The following is an 18950-nucleotide window of genomic DNA, read 5'->3' as shown; positions in this document are numbered from 1 at the left end:
GGCGCTGGCTGGCTGGAGATGGAGACAGCTGCTCTGTATTCATTTGGTCCCTCTCACCTGTATGCACAGGCCTTTTCTCGCCTGCTGCCCCCTACCCAGCCTGTCTCCTACAGCCCAGACACACTGCTGGTCCCACTGGAGTGAACTCACTCTGGGAACTGCAAGTGCACTAAGGACATAGGCCCCTCTCCTCCTCCCTGGCAGAGCTCTGCCTCTTGGCGCTGTGCTGAGCAGCCTGGGCTCGGGGCCCAATTGGCACTGTTTGCCCCTGGGTCACTGTGCCCCAGATGCCCTGGGGCATCTACACGGGGACCTTTGCTCTGGAGTCTGGGACCTTGCAGCATTGATGACAGGTCTAGAATTGCCTCCCTGTTTGAACCTGCAGACGCTCCTGGGCCTGGCACAGGGTAAGGGAAAGCAGAGGTGCACTTTGCTTGCCACGGCTATGCCTGCCTGCCCTGTGGCTGCCCATGCTCCATAGTGGGTGAACGTGCCACCTCTGACCTCAGAGAGCGCACTAGAGCCAAGGGGCAGGGGCCACAAGTGTATTTCAGACCCCTGGTAGCCAGCATTTGCCCTGCACCATGGGGAGATGCAGAAGCTTGAGTTATGCCCCTGGCCCTGTTCACAGCACCACAGACAGGCAGCACGGTCTGACACAGATGTGTCATTCTGCACAGAGTGACACCAGGGCTGTCCCATGCTTCCGCCTGCAGAGCCAGGTGTCGATTCACTGACACTGGTGAGGGCTGGGCATCCCCAGGGGATTGCTCGCTGGGTAATATAACATGGGTTTATGGGAAATAGATCCCTGTCACATTAACTTGATATCTTCTTTTGATAAGATCATTGGTTTGGTTGATGAAGGTGCCAGTGTTGACGTGAACATGCTTAGACTGCCGTAAGGCGTTTGACTTGACACCACACGACCTTTTGGATTAGAAAGCTATAAAATAACATGGCACACATTGAATTAATTAAAAGCTGGCCAACTGATAGGTCTGAAAATGTAACTGTAAACGGGAAATCGTCATCAGTTGGGTGTGTTTCTAGTAGGGGATTGGTCCTTGACCCTACACTATTTATCATCGTTATCAATAACCTGGAGGAAAACATAAAATCATCATGGGTCAAGTTTGCAGATGACACACACGTTAGGGGAGTGCTAAATAATAGACGACCAGGTAACTGATACAGAGCAATCTGGGTTGCTTGGTAAATTGGGCGCTAGCAAACAATATGCATTTGATATGGCTAAATGTAAATGGATATATCTGGGAGCAAAGAATGTGGGTTGTATTTTTGTGATGGGGGCTCTATATTGAGAAGCAGTGACTCTGAAAAAGATCTGGAGGGTGTGGTGGATAATCAGCTGAACATGAGCTCCCAGTGTGATGCTGTGGCCAAAAGGACTAATGTCATCCTTGGATGCAGAAATGGAAATCTCAGGTAGGAGCAGAGGTTATTTTGCCTCTGTGTTTGGCACTGGTGTGACCACTGCTGGGATTCTGTGTCCAGTTCTTGTGCCCACAATTCAAGGAGGATGTTGATAAGTTGTAGAGGGTTAGAGAAGAGCCAGGAGAATGATTACAGGGTTAGAAACCTGCCTTGTAGTGATAGATGGAAGGAGCTCAATCTGATTAGTTTAGCCAAGGGATGGTTAAGGGGTGACTCGATCACAGTCTATAAGTACCTATGTGACCTGCATCTAGCAGGAGGTCAGACTAGATGATCATAATGGTCCCTTCTGATCTTGAATTCTATGATTCTATGAAGTACCTACATGGGGAACAAATATTTAATAGTGGGCTCTTCAGTCTAGCAGAGAAAGGTCTAACACCATCCAATGGCTGGAAGTTGAAGCTAGACAAATTCAGATTGAAAATAAGGTGTAAATTTTTATCAGTGAGAGTCATTAACCATTGGAACAACTTACGGAGGGTCGTGGTAGATTCTCCATCATTGTCAATTTTTCAATCAAGATTGGATGTTCTTCTACAAGATCTGCCCTAGGAACTATGATGGGGCAGATCTCTGGCCTGTGCTATACAGGAGCTCAGACTAGATGATCACAATGGTCCCTTCTGGCCTTAGAATCTATGGGGGGAAAACCCCTGAATCTTCTTCCAGGGCCAGTCGTTCCTCTCTACGGTTCAGGAAGGTGTGTGCAGGGTTCTTTGCCTTGCAGGCTGGGGATTATGGGAAGCGGGGTTGGAGCATGGGAATCTTGGGATCAGGGGCTGGGATGCGGGTCACAGGGACGTTCAGGGCACCTATGCAGGTCACAGGTAACTCCCTTATGTGCTGGCAGATTCTGAGACTCAGTCTTGTTTAGCGAAACGTCTCCAACGCCCCAGAGTACCTCTCATGCCGTCTGGGTCTCTGTCTCCAGCCCCAGCCCTGGCAGCGCAGGTGTCAGCCCTGGCCCAGCGTGGAGGGGGCTTGGCAAGCTGTGACTGCAGCCGGTGGTGGAGCCCTATGCCATGCGGGGTGCTCAGCCCTTCAGTGACATGGGCAGGGCTTGGAAAGGAGCTCATGATGTTCTCCCTTCTCCCTCCTGCCAGAGATCCGCCTGAAGGGCTCCCTCGAGGCCCCTGGCCAGCCGCTGCCCCTGTACGACACACCCTATGAGCCAGTGCCCAATGGGCTACCCCCAGACAGCGAGCGCCCATCCTGTGCCCGGCCCCGGGAGTCGCGGCTGCCCCAGGATGATGAGCGCCCACCCGAGGAGTACGACCAGCCCTGGGAGTGGAAGAAGGAGCGCATCTCCAAGGCCTTTGCAGGTGAGGGGGGCAGGGGCAGGGCCCTGGCATGGGACTTAGCTGCCCTGGGTGGGAGAGGGGCAGCCTTGCTGGGTAAGGCGGAAGGGCCTCACCCTGCCAGAACCCCCCTGGGTCTTGTGCTCCAGGAACCCCATCCCTAGGGGCTCCCCATGCCCCCCCCATCTGTGTGAAATGGGGCAGTTCCAGCCTGCCCTGCCCTGCTCCTGGGCTCACATGCACACTCATTGCCTTCTGCTGCCTGACTCAGTGTCCAGGCTTCCTGGTGAGGCTCTGAGCCCTCCAGCGGTGGGGCATGGGCACCCATGCCATTCGCATGGGAATCCTGGACTTGGGACCTGGCAAGGAAACTTTTTGGCAGTCTCTGCGGTGAAGCTGCCCGTCTGCTCTGGGCCTCCCTGGGAACCAACTCCTGCATGTTCCGTCTGGCTGATCGTGGCCCCCTGTGGTGCTGGGGGCGGGTGGCAGATCCCTAGGGCCCTGCTGGCTGCCATGTTATTGTTCCCTTCTTCCCTGCATAGTGCTTGCTACTGCCCCAAGGGCAGGACATCCACAGCTCCCCGTCCTGGGCTTCCCTGCCCTGGGCTGTCTCTGGGCCTTCGGTTTGGGAGTCCCAACCCCGCCCCCCCCCCCATACATACACAGTTATCTCCCTGCTGGGGATTGATTGCGTTTGGGCTGGCTAATGGGGAAATCCATGCAGCACATTAGCGCCCAGCTCCCCCAGCAGCGCTCGCTAATTGCCCGGCTCTTATCTTAGCTGTAGTTTAATTGCAATAGCTCAGCTGTGCCAGGGCATGTGAGTGAGTGATGGGGACCAAGGCTGCCTGGGCCTGGGCACCTCTCTCTGGCGCAGGGTGCCAGTAGCATCGGGCATGAGCCAGGGTTGGGGCTCAGCACCAGCCACACTGATTCCTGCACTCGGCTTCGCTGGAAACTCCCCAGCTTCCCTGGGTTTGCATCCCCTTATCTCTCTGGGTCCCCACAGCCCGTCTCCCTGGTGGACACCCACTCTTTGTCCAGGCCTTGGTGAGGAAGTGGGGCGACGCCCTCCCCTTGGCACTGGGCCTGCACCCATCCCACTCCCCACAGCATGGGCAGAGCAGGTGCTTCGCTGCATGCCCTACTGAGGATATAACCTAGTGCCTGTCCTGCCCAATCAAACACCCCAAATCAGGCACTTCCTGTCTGGCTTTGCAAGCACCTCTCCCTGTGCACTGCGTTGGGGTGGGGGACATGGCGCCTCTCCCTCCCGACCAGCCGGCCATGGCAGTGGAGCTGGGTGGGGCCTCCATGTCCTTTGTGTCTCATACCACTTGCAGCCAAGGGGCTGGACGACTGCCCTCCACCGCTCCCTGCTGTCCTATCAGCCCAGGGCAGGAGGGAGCTGTGCCCCACTTGCCTGTACATCCATGCCCCAGGGTCCTGGAGCAGTGCCCCCAAGGAAAGCCCCCTGCAGAGATGTCAGTAAAAGAGTTGGGGCAGTTTCCCCTATGCCCAGGCTGTGCAAGGGCTGGCATCCTGGGCATGGGCTGGCTTGCTGCTGTCCCTGATTATCTGGAGGAGCGATGTGGGGCTGGCATGGCACATTGTAACAGCAGCCTGGGGTGGCAGGAGAGGATTGGTCCCGTGCTATGCAGGAGCTGCTGTGGCACATCCCCCAGGGCTCTGCTCGCTCAGCTGAGCTCGGTGTGTGTGATAATGCTTGCTCTGTGCTCACTCCCTTAGCACCAGGCTCTGCACCCACAAGGAGCTGAGGGCTCAGCACTAACCCTGAGCCATCCCATGGGCATGGCCATGTTTCCTGGGCCACTGCACTTTCCCTGGAGAGAGGGCACCATTCGGGGCTAGGGTGCAGCCAATCCTGCTGCCCACTCTGCTGACCCACAGCAGCCATGCACCAGCCATGAGCACCACAGCAAAATCCCCCTTGGCCATCTGGGAGCACTGGGGTAGGAAGAACCTGGGAAGAGGGGAGGCCAGCCGGGAGATTGAGAGAGGGGGGCATGGCATGCTCTGAGAGAGGATTCAAGAGGTGCTGAGATGGAATTGGGTAGGACAGACCAAGGGGAGGGAACCCAGGGAGTCAGGTGCCCCCCACACCTCTCCAGCATGGAGCTAGTGGCCAGCCTGCGCTGCAGGCGGGAGGGGCAGACAGGAGTGCTCAAGGGGCTGGCTGCATTGGGAGCTGCTGAGCTGTGGAGGGGGCAGGGCCCCAGCAGGGGGAGCATGGTAGGAATGTGGATGGGCACCAGCCAGGTGGGAGGAGGGGTGGGCGTGTCTGTGCTGAGCTCCAGGAGAGGCCACAAGGCTGCCATGGAGGATGAGGTGATTGGGAAGGGTGGGTGCAGCGCAGGGGGTGCTGGGTCTGTCCAGAATGGGATTTAGGGTCTGGATGTCCCCTGCTCTCTGGCAAGAGCCCGGGTGGATGGGGGGCTCAGCTGGGGACACTGAGTGTGGCTGGCCAAACGCTCCCACCCAGGGGCCACAGTGCTGCGAGAGCCGGAGGTGTGGTGTGCTGGGACACCGACGCTCTGTCCCTGGCTCTTCCCCTGCCCTGGTCCGTAATGGGGCAGCTGCTGCCAGGCTGTGGGTGCAGCAGGGCAGTTTGCTGAGGACTCTCAGGTGTGTGTAGCGCTGCGCTAGCAACTGCACAGGCCCCGGCCCCTCGGCGCAGCAGGAAGATCCAGGTATCTCCTGTGATTCCCCTTGTGCCTCCACCCTGCCCCATCTGGGCACTGCCCTGCACACTGGTGTCTAGGGCAGGCCCTGGTTTGCAGCCTTGACCAGCCTGGGAGTGCCAGCCGGCAGAGAGGAGCTGGAAGCCAAGTGTGGGGCAGGGCACGTGGGGACTCAGAATGGCCATGTGGCTGTGTCCCCCAACCCTCCGCTCTCCCCACACCACCTCCTGCCCACCTCCTCCGGACCCTGGGTGCCAGGACAGCTCCAGCCAGCTCATGCTCGCGCTCTCTCTCTCTCTCTCTCTCTCTCTCTGCTGCCTCTGTCCAGTTGAGATCAAAGTGATCAAAGACTTGCCGTGGCCTCCCCCCGTGGGACAGCTCGACAGCGGTGCAAGCCCCCCCGCCACCGAGGCCCACGCCCCTGCGCACCCCCGCCAGCCCCAGCACGGCCATGAAGACACCAACGGTGGGTCGCCCTCAACGGTGCCCAAGGCCACACGCTCCCACAACCGGGGGTGGCTGGGAAGCTCCAACCGGTGCAGCGCATGGGCCCTGCCCCAGATGGGCAGCTGCGTGGGTTCCCCCCCACCACCACACACACACCCATTCGCAGGACATCCTTAATGGTGCCAGCAAGAGATGGATATGGAGACTGAGTTACTGCTCAGCAGCGACCACACGCTGCGGGGGGAGGGGGGCAGTGCCTGGCAGGGGCACACACTGCAGCACAGAGAGTGGCCCCATGCAGCCTGGCACAGACCACAACCCCCAGGAAGCCAGATGCACGGTGCCCATAATGCTGGGAACACAGTGCAGTCCTGAACCTGAGTGGCATCAGGGTGAACATGAGACCCAGAAAGGAGATGGTATGTGGTGGGGGAGACACAGCTCCCGGGGGAGGGGCAGGGTCATTGTGACAGCTGGGTGTGTACATGCTGGGGAGGGCCCCTGGTGCTGGGGCCCGTGTTCGGGGCGCACAGGCCTGACTAGGTAATTCTGATGCCCCCAGACAATGAGGGGCAACCCCGTTGTGCCTGGCGCTGCTGAGCCCGTGCCAGGAAGGAGGGAGAGACCAAAGGAAGGTCTGGTACAGAAAGGTGCCAGAGCCGTCCTCCCCAGGTGGGCTGCCCTGCTGCAATGGAAGGATCAGGGCTGGGGCTGAGCCTCACAGTCCCACTACCTGGGACTCTGCAAGCCGGGCAGCGCCCAACACTGGCTGTAGTGCTCAGAACCCAGCATGCTGGGAGCACCTGCTGCTGCAGCAAGGCGTGCTCCAAACCCCGCTGGATGTGCCCAGTCCCCTGGGTCCAGGCCTGTTCTCAGCAGGGCCCCAGTGCTCTGGTCTGAGACAGGCAGCCTGCATTGACACTGATCAAACCAAGCTGTTTCCTTGGCCTGCTGGGGCCCTGTCTGAATCCCCCAGAATGCACTGTTCTGGTAGCTGTGCTGGGAACTATGGGGTAGGTACCCAGAGGGCATGGCAGTGGAGATGGATTAGGGCAGCTTGAGCGTGACTGCAGGGCCCTGCCATGAATTAGTCGGGCTGGTGCAAAGTGAACCCTGGTCGTGCTGGGCAGTGTTTGTCCAATGCCCGAGCAGAAAGACAAGAAGTGGGGGTTAGTTCCTGCAGGGGGGTGTGGGGAATCTGCCGTGCTGTGCTGGAGGACGGCACTGATGGAGCAGGCTTCCCAAACCCTGCTCCGAGTGGTGGTGGAGGAGGCTGATCCTGTGAGCAGTCCCGCTCGCTGTGGCTCTGCGCCACTAGTGGGGCTTCCAAGACCAGTGTGTCAGGAGAGTACAAAGGGGAATCTTGTGGCTGGGCGAGCAATAGGGCACCTGTGCAACACTGATGTGCTGCTGGGTAACAATAATGAACCCTCAGGAGGAGAGGCAAGTGAGAATCATCCTGTGAGGAAATAATGTCCACCAAGAGGCCAATCTCTGGGGTGGCTGTAAGCTCATTCCTGTCTCTCGCAGATGCCCAGCGGGGCTGTCAGAAATGTAGGCAAAAAGCTGGCTCTGGGCTGCATGGGGCAGTGGGTGCAGAACAGCTGCTGTTCCCCCCACAAGTGGCAGGGTGCTGGCAGGGAAAAGTTATCATTCTGATTTGTGTTGCCCTAGTGCCTGTGAGTGCCAGTCACGGGCCAAGACCCCACTGAGCTATGTGCTGTAACCCAGTCTCATGCTTCAGGGTTTCAGCCAGGGGTCAGGAAGGAATATTTTCCCTACATGCACAATTGGTCCATGTATTCTGAATTTTATTTCACTTTCCTCTGAAGCACCAGAGATTGGCCACAGCTGGAGCTGGGGCACAGGATGGGGTGGACCAGCATTCTGAGGTGGCACAGAAAATCCTCTTTCTTAGATGCATGGGCAGCGGGTCTTGCTCACATGCTCAAGGTGATCAGATTAGGGGTCAGGAAGGAATTTCCCTCTAAGTCAGATTGGCAGAGACTTTGGAGGGGTTTTTTCCTCCTCTGCAGCATAGGGCGTAGCATCATCTGAGCATATCCCACCTAACCAATTCCCTACCATTGCAGGGGCCTCAGACACTGTTTCGCCTCAGGACTCCTGTTCTCTGCCTGTAGCTCACAACCGTTTAATCTCCTGAGAACTGAAATGTTTTGATCTAACTATAGTTCTTGGGCTCAGTGCAGGGGTAACTTGCTGTGTGTTATACAGCAGGTCAGACTCAACGATCTAATGGTCCCCACTAGCCTGAGAAGCTGTGAAAATAGGAAAAAACGGTCCCTACCCCGCACAGTTACAGACTAAGACAGGAGATGACAGATTTCTGGATTCATAGCGTTTAAGGCCAGAAGGGACCATTCGATAGCTATACTGACCTGCTATGTAACACCAGCCATTACATTTCCCCCTGTATTGAACCCCATAACTTGTGCTGGGCTAAACCATCTCCCAGAGGCCCCAGACCAGATCTGGAGACCTCAGGAGACAGATGCCAACATTCCTGTGCTAGTTTGTTCCAGTGGCTAATCACCCTCCCTGTTAGTAATCTGTGCCTGATTTCTGATTTGAATTGGTCTGGTAGCTTCCAGCCATTGGTTCTCGTTCTGCCTTTGTCTGCTAGATTCTAGAGCCCTTTAGTATCCAGTCTTTTCTCCCCAGGAAGGTACTTAGACACTGTAATCAAGTCACCTCTCAATCTTCTTTTTGATAAGAAGATTGGGATCTTTAAGTCTCTCCTTGAACAGCATTTTCTCCATCCTTCATTACTTTTGTGGCTCTTTTCTGTACTCTCTCCAGTTTTTCAAACTCCTTTTTCAAATGTGGGCACCAGAACTGTATGCTGTATTCCAGTGTCTGTCTCACTAATGCTGCGTACAGAGGTAAAAATCACAGCTCTACTCCTGCTCAGTGCTCCCCTGTTTATACATCCCAGGATCTCATTAGCTCTTTTTGCCACAGCATCACACTTGGAGCTCACGTTCTGGATCCTTTCCAGAATCACTGCTTTCTAGGATATCGTCCCCCATTCTGTAGGCATGGCCTGCACTCATTGTTCTTTGATATATAACTTTCATTTGGCAGAATTACCCATTCCGTAGAAACCTGGCTCATCCTGCTTGCCACTTTTGAATACTGGCACAACATTAGCACTCTTCTAGTTTTCTGGAATTTCCCCAGTGTTCCAAAATTTATTAAAAATGAACATCAGCTGGCCAGAGATCCCCTCAGTCAGCTCTTTTGGAACTCTGGGGTTCAAGTGATCCAGACGTGCTAATTTAATAATGTTTATCCCTAGTAGAATCGTAGAACTGGAAGGGACCTCAAGAGGTCTTCTAATCCAGTCCCCTGCACTCAAGGCAGGACTACGTAGATATTATATAGCATCCTCCTTGGTTACTAATGGACTAGAAAGTATTTGGTCAATCTGCTTCTTTCCAAATAGAGAGAGCAGCAATATTTCTTGACTGCTTCTGCCTCTTCTGTCGCATTATAAAGAATGTTCCCATATCCAGCTAACAATGGGCCCGTACCAGTGCTAGGATTTCATTGTTGCTAGTATAGTTTTAAAAACTTATTGTCCTTACCCCTGCCAGCCATGGATTTTTCCCTAATGCCCTTAGCTTCAGTTGTTAATTTTCTGCTGTTGCTGAATTCTAATTGATATGGGTTTCATTTCCCCCTTTTTCCCACTTATATCTTACTTTGAATACCAACAGATCAATGAGGGAGCACAAGGAAACAGTGTATTAGTCAGCATGATGGATATTGAGCTCGGCACACCATGGCCTGACTGTTGTCTAGTTTTTTGTAGGCATCATGACAAAGGAGAGTTTTCAGGAGGGGGTGTTTATGGGGAGCTACTCTGTGACAGCCAGACTAGTGGGAGGCTGTGTCACTCCTGCCCTGCACCCTGGGGTGCCTTGAAATGCCTTGCTGAAGTGGCTTCCACCTGGGCCACTCACAAACAGCCTTTCAGCGTGCAAGTCACGCCCTGAGTGTCTATGTGTAATTGCTGGACAATACACATATTTCAAATCTGTTTAAGGGAATAATATACCAGTTTATTATTTTAAATAGAGTTACCCAGACACTTCAGTTTAAACACACTGGATTAGATAAAACAGTAAAACAAGTTTGTTAACTACAAAGAGAGAGATTTAAAGTGAGGACAAGTCAGAAATGGTTAAAGAAAAAATAAAGATAAAATGCGTCCTAGGCCCTAACTTAACAAACTATATTAAATTCAAGCAAAATCTCTCACCACATGCTTCCATCAAGGTTACTGACCAAACTCTTTAGGTCAGTAACCACCTACCTCCAAGTCCAACGGCTGTTTCCTTTTGTCTTCTCAGGTGCAGAGAATGCAATGGGCAGGGAGCAGGAGGGTCTCTTGGGGTGCTTGCCCCCATCTTTTTATAGATTCAGTCCCTCTCTTGAAAAACATTTCCAGCGGGGCACTAGGAGACAGAGTTGGTGTGGAAGGATGTTCCCTGCTGTTTCTTTTTCACCTGTTTTGAGCTTCCTTTGTTTTCCCTTCCTGCTTGGTGAGGCTGTTTAAATGCAAATTAAGGCAAACACACACTCCTTGGGCCAAGACAGGCCTGGTGCTGCGAGAGTTTTGAACATCACACATGGGAATCTTAGAACGTCACATACAATGTTGCCACACACATTTTATTGAGGTGACGCTGACCAGGAAATGCTGAGTTTTCAAATGCTACCGTGTGCAAAGATCATTATATTGGTGTGAACACATGGGTGTAATTCCATCACAAACTCCAAAGAAAAAGGGGCACCAAGCAGCTTGTGTGAAAATGTAACAAGTGGTGCGATGGAGCCTGGCATCATCTTGCTAGAGAGTGAGAGCTACAGGTGGGTGGGTTAGGTCGTGCAGGGCGTTGAAAGTGAAGACCGGTAGCTTATTTTTCATGCAGTAGAGCCGGGGCAGCCCGTGGAGGGATGTAAAGACGGGGATGACACGGTCAAAGTGACGGGCTGGGAAATGATCTTTGGGGGGGCATTGGGAAACGCTATGGGAGGGGCAAAGTTGCATGTGGCAAGGCTAGAGGGAAAAATGATCTTGCTGGGAGCAGGTCACGGGACAGGTCCTCCCTCCTCCCAAGCATATCATAACCCAAGGCCCATAAGCTACTGGGACACTCTCAGCAGCTCTGGCTGCCAGTGAGGAGCAGGCAGCAGGGGCTCCTGGGAGTGCCTGGAGCTGAGATCCTGGCTCCAGGCACCCAGCTGGCAGGTCAGGGATAACCCTAATGCACCCCTCCCACCCCCACAGCGCAGCAGCACCTCCACCCCTCACTGCCATTGCAGTGCAGAGGGGGACTCAGAGCATGTCCCACCCACTTGGACATACCCATCCCACCGCACATGGCTCTGCCCTGCCCTGCCCTCCCTCCTACTCATCCTCTGGCTTGGAGCAATGGGCGCTCCCCAGAGTGTCGTGGGGCACAGGCTTCCAGATGGGCATAGGACACAAAGCCCATGAGTTTTGGTAGGTCTCCTGGGGGACCTGTTGTATTGATTTAAATCAGTGGTTCTCAACCTATTTACCATTGTGGGCCACATACGCAGCTCTCTGTGTGTTAAGTGGGCCGCAGCGCCACACTATATATATATCCGCACTACCTGTATGGCCCCGAGGATGTTCCATAGGCCCCAGCTGTGTGCTGATTGGGTCGCAAGCAGCCCGTGGGTTGGGAACCACTGATTTAGCTGGAATATATGAGGCAAAGGTATTAACCCAGCCACTGCCCAGCATTAAACAGCATCAAAGGAGGTTCAGGGTGTGGGGATAAAGAGACCTCAGCCTACTTCGTACCACGGCAAAAGCACCATTAAAAATCCTTTTTATCCTTTTATTAAAGAGACAAAAAAGAAGGAAAAACAGTTAAAGCTTTTGAAATGTAAAGATAATATCTTTGATTGGACCAACTTCTGAAGAAGAGCTCTGTGTACCCCGGAAGCTTGTCTCTCTCACCAGCAGAAGTTGATCCAGTAAAAGGTATTACCTCCCCCGCCTTGTCTCTCTCAATATTAAATCAGGCTTTCATTTTAGCATCCCTTATTCCCTTTCACTGGAGAGAGTTTTTAGCAAGAAACCTCCGTGTCTGGCAGTCTCTTAGATGGTATCAAAGCTGGTAATAACTGTCCTTTTGGGGACAGAGAAGAAGTTAGTTGAGCTGGTCTGGAGCTGTCATTGCTGCTGTGGTTAAAGTCTGATCCTGCTTCCTAGAAGACAGAACAAGAGAAACACACACAAAGGGGGAGAGAAAAGAACAGCAAAGAGAGAAAATGCAGCTTCGGTCTGTGGTTGTGATTTTCACTTGCAGCTTCACTGCTGCAAAAACACAGGCCCAGTGAGCGCTGCTGGAGGGGGCTGTGGGGGGCATGAGCTGTGTGGGTGGGGTGTATGTGGCTGGAGAGGGCTGTGGGGGAGCGAGGCCGGAGGGGGAGGGGCAGGTTGAGCTGTGACGTTGAGCGTGGCTGGAGGGAGGTGTGGGGAGTGAGCGCTGCTGGAGGGGGCTGTGTGGGTTGAGTGTGGCCAGAGGGGGCTGTAGAGAGGATAAGCCATAGACGGCGAGTGCAGCTAGAGGGGGCTGTGGAATTGAACTATGTTGGGGGAGCTGTCAAGGCTGATTCCCCACTCTGGCCCTTCGAGTGCAGAAGGTGGGGGCCTGCAAGGATTCTAAAAATTAATACTGGCCACTCCAGGCTTGTATTAAACTCCCAAGGTCACAACTTCTCTGATCTTGGATGGGTAGATGCTGCCACCACCCAAGTGCAAAACCCCTTTGAGAGCGCAGGAAGGTGCACTTGGGAATTCCTTCCTGTGGGGTACCCTCAAGCCCTGAAGAGCTGAGAAAGAAAACAAAGGAAATCAGCTGTTGCCACCAGCTAATTAAACAACATGTGCACAAACCTCTTAGGTACATTTTATTAAAAACAAAAAAGAAAGAAAATACATTTGGAATTTAGGCTTTTTGCTAGATTTAAAAAAAAAATTACAAGGATTAAGCATCAAGATAGCTCTCTTGAGGTCCAGCTTAAAGGTTACAAACAAAACAAAAGCTCCAAGCCATAAAGAAATAAAATAGATAAACCTAATTGTGTCTTCCTAGATATTTTCTGATCTGCTTACATAGCTGGGGTTTCAAATGAGTCGTTTCTAGTTATGATCTGGTGATTTTCATACCTGGCCCACATGTTTTTACAGCATAGCTCTAGCCCTGTCTCTGCTCTGTCCCCTCTCTCCGGAGAACAGTGACAGACAAAGGGAAAGTTTTTTCCCAATTTTAAAAAGTTCTTGCCTTTCCATTGGCTCTTTTGGTCAGGTGCCCACTCCCTTCCTTTTACCTATGGACTTTTTAAACCCTTTACAGGTAAAGCAAGTAGAGAACAGCTACTAACAGGGATTTTATAGCTAGCTGGCTGGCTGGGTGTCCATAAATGGAAGCTCTCCCCCACCCCCTTCATTTATCACAGGAGCTGAGGGCAATTGGAGGGAGCATGACCCGAGGAGGGTGAGCAGGGGGCTCAGTGCATCCCAGGCAGGGAGCTAGTGACCATTTCAGGCTGGGGGGGCCTGGTGGCTCTGGCAGCTGCGGATCCCTGCAGTGTTGTGCCAGTGCCACGGCCTGCTCTGTGCTGTGTGGGCTGCGCCAGCCCTGGCCACAGGTCTGTTCTGCACGCTGGCTCCGGCAGAGCCCGGCAGGGGACACTCAGGAGTGTGAGGGCGAATAAGCTTCTGGCGCAGTGGCTGCGCATTAACCCTCTGTGGATGCTGTAGCAAACTGTGGCTGCCGACTGCTGACAGAAAGTGTTTCCCCTGCCCCCCCTCCGGGGTTACTGTGCCCTGACTGCACAGCACCAGGCAATGTCGCTCAACTTGCCTGAGTGTCCCATATAGACAAGCCCCATAGCTAGGGTGACCAGACGTCCCGAGAAAATCGGGACTGTCCCGATATTTAGGTCTTTGGTCGGGACACAATTTGTCCCGATATTTTGTTCCACCGGCAGCACTCGCCTTTTTTATTTGTTTGTTTATTTATTTATTTTTGCTGGTCCACTGGCAACACTCGGCCTTTTTTTTTCCCTCTCGCTGCTCCCGCAGCAGCACTCACCTTTTTTTTTTTTTTTCCCCCTCCGCCGGCGGACCCCCCATGTGTCCCAATATTTTCTCCCTCTCATCTGGTCACCCTACCCATAGCTGGCCTCCCTGTGGGGCGATGTGTGGATCAGACGGCTGTGGGGCTGGGCAGGTGTCACCGGGGGGGCTGTGTGGAGCTCAGCTGGGCAGGTGTCACCGGGGGGGGGGGGGGGGGCTGTGTGGAGCTCAGCTGGCTGTGGGGTAGGGTGACCAGATGTCCCATTTTTAAAGGGACAGTCCCGTTTTTTGGGACTTTTTCTTATATAGGTTCCAATTACCCCCCACTCCTTGTCCAGTTTTTTCACAGTCGCTATCTGGTAACCCTACTGTGGGGCTGTGTGAAGATCAGCCAGGATGCGCTGTTCTGGGTGTGGCTGTGTTGAGGGGCCGGGAGGGCAGGGCGCTGCTTGTGCGTAGCACCTGGGGCTGTGGGCAGCACTGGGTAGGGAGATTCCTGTGCTGGGACTCTGGCCCAGATCCTGGTTCCTGCTGTCCGTGCCCAGGGCCATGGAGCCTGCGCTCTGAGGGGAACTGAGCGGGGTGAGTTGCACGTTGCCCAGGTTTCCCTGTTGCCACTTGGGTGGGCCTTGCAGTGGGTAGGAAACGTCCCTGAAGAGAGCACTGGAGAGTTTTAATGATGGTATTGGGACTATTTCCTGTGTCCTTCCACCAATCACCTCAGTGAGGCCTTGTGGGACCTTGGGAAATATGGCCTCTGTGCCTCAGTCCACCTGCCACACTCCCTCCCATGCTCCCTCTCCTCAGCCAGCCACACACTTTCCTGCTTCGGAGCCCTGGTCTGAGCTCACCACCCAGCCCAGACAGTGCCAGCACTAATCTCCCTGCCCAATAGCCTGCGTTCCCCTGCATCCCAAGCCGCACCAGCCCTCTCCTTGCTGGAGCCAGGCTGCGTGGAGTCAATGCCCCTCAGACAGGAGCCTCTCAGCAGCGATATTCCTTGGCGCACCGCACTGTGCCATGCTGACCACATGCTGACACGGTGCTACTCAGGCTGCAGGCGCTCACTCCCTCGCTCCAGTGCAAACTGCAATGTGGGTGCAGGCGCTGCTGCAGACAGGAGTGTGAAACTAGAGCAAGGGCACACCTGACACGGGGGACAGCTGCACTGCACCCTCTCGGTGGTGCATTGTGCAGGGCCTGTGTCTCCCCTGTGCCTGCAGGGAGGCTGATAATGGCAGCATGTGCCTCCTCCCCAGCCAGAACCCTCTGCAGCACATCTCCATGGGGACTGGCATACATGTGCCCCAGGGCCTGTATGGGGGTTCATGCCCCCAGGCTCGGTGCAGCACTTGGTGTGCAGGGGATGCCCAGCAATGCTGTCCCCACTGGGGCCTGTGAGCCAGGACTGGCAGGTTGGCTCAGTGCCCCAGAACGGCCCTGTGGGGAAGCTGGGCGGGGCAGCAGGACACGGGAGGGGAGCAGCACCCAGGGCGTGCCAGCTGCCCCTTCACACTGCGTCTGTCTCTTCCAGGCCATTGTGAGGGGCCAGGGCATGGCCACTCGTCACCCAGCAGGGAGGAGAAGGCCCGAACTGCGAACAGACACGTGAGTGGGAACCCCAAGACAGAGCCCAGCCCGGCCCTCGGGGAGAGGATCAACCCCACCCTGCCTCTGGAGAGCCAGTGGTGAGTCCTGTACCGGGCAGGGATGCCACCAGCACCCCAACTGGCCTGCTGCTCCTGAGGGCCTGGCCTCTGGGCATTGGCCTGGCTGTTAATCTGTCATGCTGGCCCCTAACTCCCCAGGCCAAGGGACCATGACTAAGCACAAGGGAACCCTAACAGTGGCCTTTCTGCCATGCTCCCTAATCTTCCCTGCCCCCCGTGTCCCGCCACCCTGCCCTATTTCTCCCTGACTCCCTGCCATGCTTCCTCCCTGCCTCCCGCCATCCTGCCCTCCTTCCTTCCTGCTCCATGTCCCGCTGCCCTGCCCTGCCCTGCCCCCCCGCCTCCCGCTGCCCTGCCCTGCTCCCCCTGCCTCCCGCTGCCCTGCCCTGCTTCTCCCGCTGTCCTGCCCTGCTCCCCCTGCCTCCCACCGCCCTGTCCCACTCCTCTGCCCACATCCCACGTCCCTCCGCCCTGCCCCATTTCCTCCCGTGTCCAGCTGCCCTGCCGTGCTTCCACTCCTGCCACCCTGCCCTGCTCCCCCCCGCATGTCCTGCTGCCCTGCCCTGCTTTTCCCCCCACATCTTTCCATAGCCCCTTCACTTCCTTTCATGCCCAGCCCCACTCCATGTTCTTCTCTATTCCTGGGAACCCCAGCACTCCCCTTCACTCCTCTTCACAGCCTGTCCCCTTCCATGCATCCTTCCCTCAGCCTGTTGTGAGACTAGAGAGTCGCGCTGCCAGCCACCCATCCATCCTTCCTGGAGCTTGGTGGCACTCTCCCCAGCCTTTCCCAGTCTGCTGCCCCCGAGCTCTCCCCCCACTTGCGCAGCTCACTACACAGGGCCTGGGCATCAGCATGCTTAAGAACCCACCGGGGCACTCACTGATCTTGCTGCTGCAAGATCCATGCAGAGAATCCCAGTGTTCTGCAGCAAATTGCTCCTGCTGCTTGCTATGGCTTTGGCTTGCCTGTCATCAGCGCATCACTCCATGCCTGGGCAGTGCCCCTGAGCCAGCCTCTCTCTCCCCTGACAGCTGGTACCATGGGGCGATCAGCCGGACGGATGCTGAGACCCTGCTGAGGCTGTGCAAGGAGGCCAGTTATCTGGTGCGCAACAGCGAGACCAGCAAGAACGACTTCTCTCTCTCCCTCAAGTGAGTGTGCTTGGCCAGGCCATCGGGCAGGGCCTTCCCCCACTGGAAGTGCTGGGGCAGGGCACGGGGCGGGAGAGTGGGCTGCAGGATCAGTGGCTGGCCAGGATGCTGCTGTGTGTACCAGGCTGCATCCGTGCCCTGTGTGGGGAGGCAGCAGGCACAGGGCTGCGGGAGGGGAGAGGAAGCCAGACTGTTGTTTCCCTTTCCTGTGATGTTGTCCTTGCCCTTTGCTGGCAGCTGTCCCCAGGGCGGCGCTGTCTCAGAGTGGCTGGGTGTGTGGAGGCACATGAGAGCAGTGCTATCTGCACATGGCTCAGTGAGCTCCCGGGAGAGTTGCTGCTTCATGCCTGCAGGATGGGCCTTTCTGCACGGATACCACCAGCGGCACCTAGTGTCTCAGGCAAGCCAGCAGTCACACCTGCCCTCTAGGGGTCATTGCAATGATCACACACTCATCTCACCACCTAAACACCTGAGTAACACATAGGGGAAACTGAGGCACACACACAGTATTCAGAGAAGACATTAAGAACATTCCTACTTCGTTACACACATGCACACACCCCAGAACACTGCATCCTAGGTTGGGAGCGCTGCTGTTCTGGGGAGTGAAGGAAGCCCCAGAACAGATGGCGGTATGGGTGTAAAGAGTAGGGAGGGAGCAGAGAACAACACGCTCAGTAAAGCAGGAGGTCCGAATGAATGAGCATGTATTGTTATTATTGACATGTACTTCCACATGGAGACACACATGTGCACACACACATAGACACATGGATGTGCACACACAGACAGCTTTTTAAATCATCCCTGGCATCCCTCCCCCGCCTTCCTCAGGCCTTTCCGTTATAACACCCCACCCCTTTAGCCGTCCTCTGGGGCAGTGAGCTCAGCCCTGTGCTGGGTGGAGAGGGAGCCATGCCAGGTGGCTTTTAGAAAAACATCTAGACTTGACTGAAAAGTTGTCAGTGATGGAGAATCCACCACACCCCTTGGTAAGTTGTTCCGATGTTTAATTATTCTCTCTGTTAAAAATTTACCCCTTATTTCCACTCTAACAGGGGTCTGGGCAGTGCCTCCTACAAGATAGCCCAGGCCAAAACAGCTCCCTGGATCTGCCCGCACAGCCACTGTCTTAGGGGGCTGAGTTCCCTTGTGACTGGGCCTGTCACTTGCAGCATGCACGCTGTGAATGGGGTGGAAAAAGTGCATGAGGAAGTGTTATTTACCCCTTCACATAACATACAAACCAGGGGTCACCCAATGAAATTAATAGGCGGCAGGGTTAAAACAAAAAAAGGAAATACTTCTTCACACAATGCACAGTCACCCTGTGGACCTCATTACTAGGGGATGTTGTGAAAGCCAAAACTATCATAGAATCATAGAACTTAAGATCAGAAGGGACCATTATGATCATCTAGTCTGACCTCCCGCAAGATGCAGGCCACCAAAGCTGACCCACCCACTCCTGAAATAATTCTCTCCCTTGACTCAGCTGTTGAAGTCCCCAAATCCTGATTTAAAGACTTCAAGTAGCAGATAATCCTCCAGCAAGCGACCCCTGCCCCATGCTGCGGAGGAAGGCAAAAAACCTCCAGGGCCACTGCCAATCTACCCTGGAGGAAAATTCCTTCCCGACCCCAAATATGGCGATCAGCTGAACCCCGAGCATGCGGGCAAGACTCTCCAGCCAGACACTCAGGAAAAAGACTTTCAATATCCCAACATTGACCCTCGGTACTAATTACCAGTGGTCGCACGTTATTGACCTATTGACTAAATCACGTTATCCTATCAAACCATTCCCTCCATAAACTTATCAAGCTTAATCTTAAAGCCAGAGAGGTCCTTCGCCCCCACTGTTTCCCTCGGTAGGCTGTTCCAGAATTTCACTCCCCTGATGGTTAGAAACCTTCATCTAATTTCAAGCCTAAACTTCCCGACTGCCAATTTATATCCATTTGTTCTCGTGTCCACATTGGAATGAGCTGAAATAATTCCTCTCCCTCCCTGGTATTTATCCCTCTGGTATATTTAAAGAGAGCAATCATATCTCCTCTCAACCTTC

At 54.7% G+C, this 18950-nt stretch overlaps 1 protein-coding gene across 6 annotated transcripts in view; it reads left to right on the top strand.

Moving 5' to 3' along the window:
• The window catches only part of SHF (Src homology 2 domain containing F), a 66571-nt gene that overhangs the window by 36693 nt on the left and 10928 nt on the right, over positions 1-18950 (top strand). For 2 of the 6 annotated variants that reach the window (XM_039493097.1, XM_039493096.1), the window contains exons 3-6: positions 2565-2783; positions 5790-5927; positions 15589-15742; positions 16760-16879. In XM_039493097.1, coding sequence (XP_039349031.1) covers positions 2565-2783; positions 5790-5927; positions 15589-15742; positions 16760-16879 — 631 coding nt within the window. Of the gene's footprint in view, positions 1-2564; positions 2784-5789; positions 5928-10284; positions 10512-15588; positions 15743-16759; positions 16884-18950 lie in introns of those variants that run through there. The other 4 variants (XR_005585835.1, XM_039493094.1, XM_039493093.1 and 1 more) reach the window with 4 other exon arrangements.

The sequence above is a fragment of the Mauremys reevesii genome, linkage group 10 (genome assembly GCF_016161935.1).
Source record: "Mauremys reevesii isolate NIE-2019 linkage group 10, ASM1616193v1, whole genome shotgun sequence".
Taxonomy (NCBI): Eukaryota; Metazoa; Chordata; order Testudines; family Geoemydidae; genus Mauremys; species Mauremys reevesii.
Note: the sequence above shows the minus strand (reverse complement) of the source record. Positions and strands in the feature narration are given on the sequence as shown.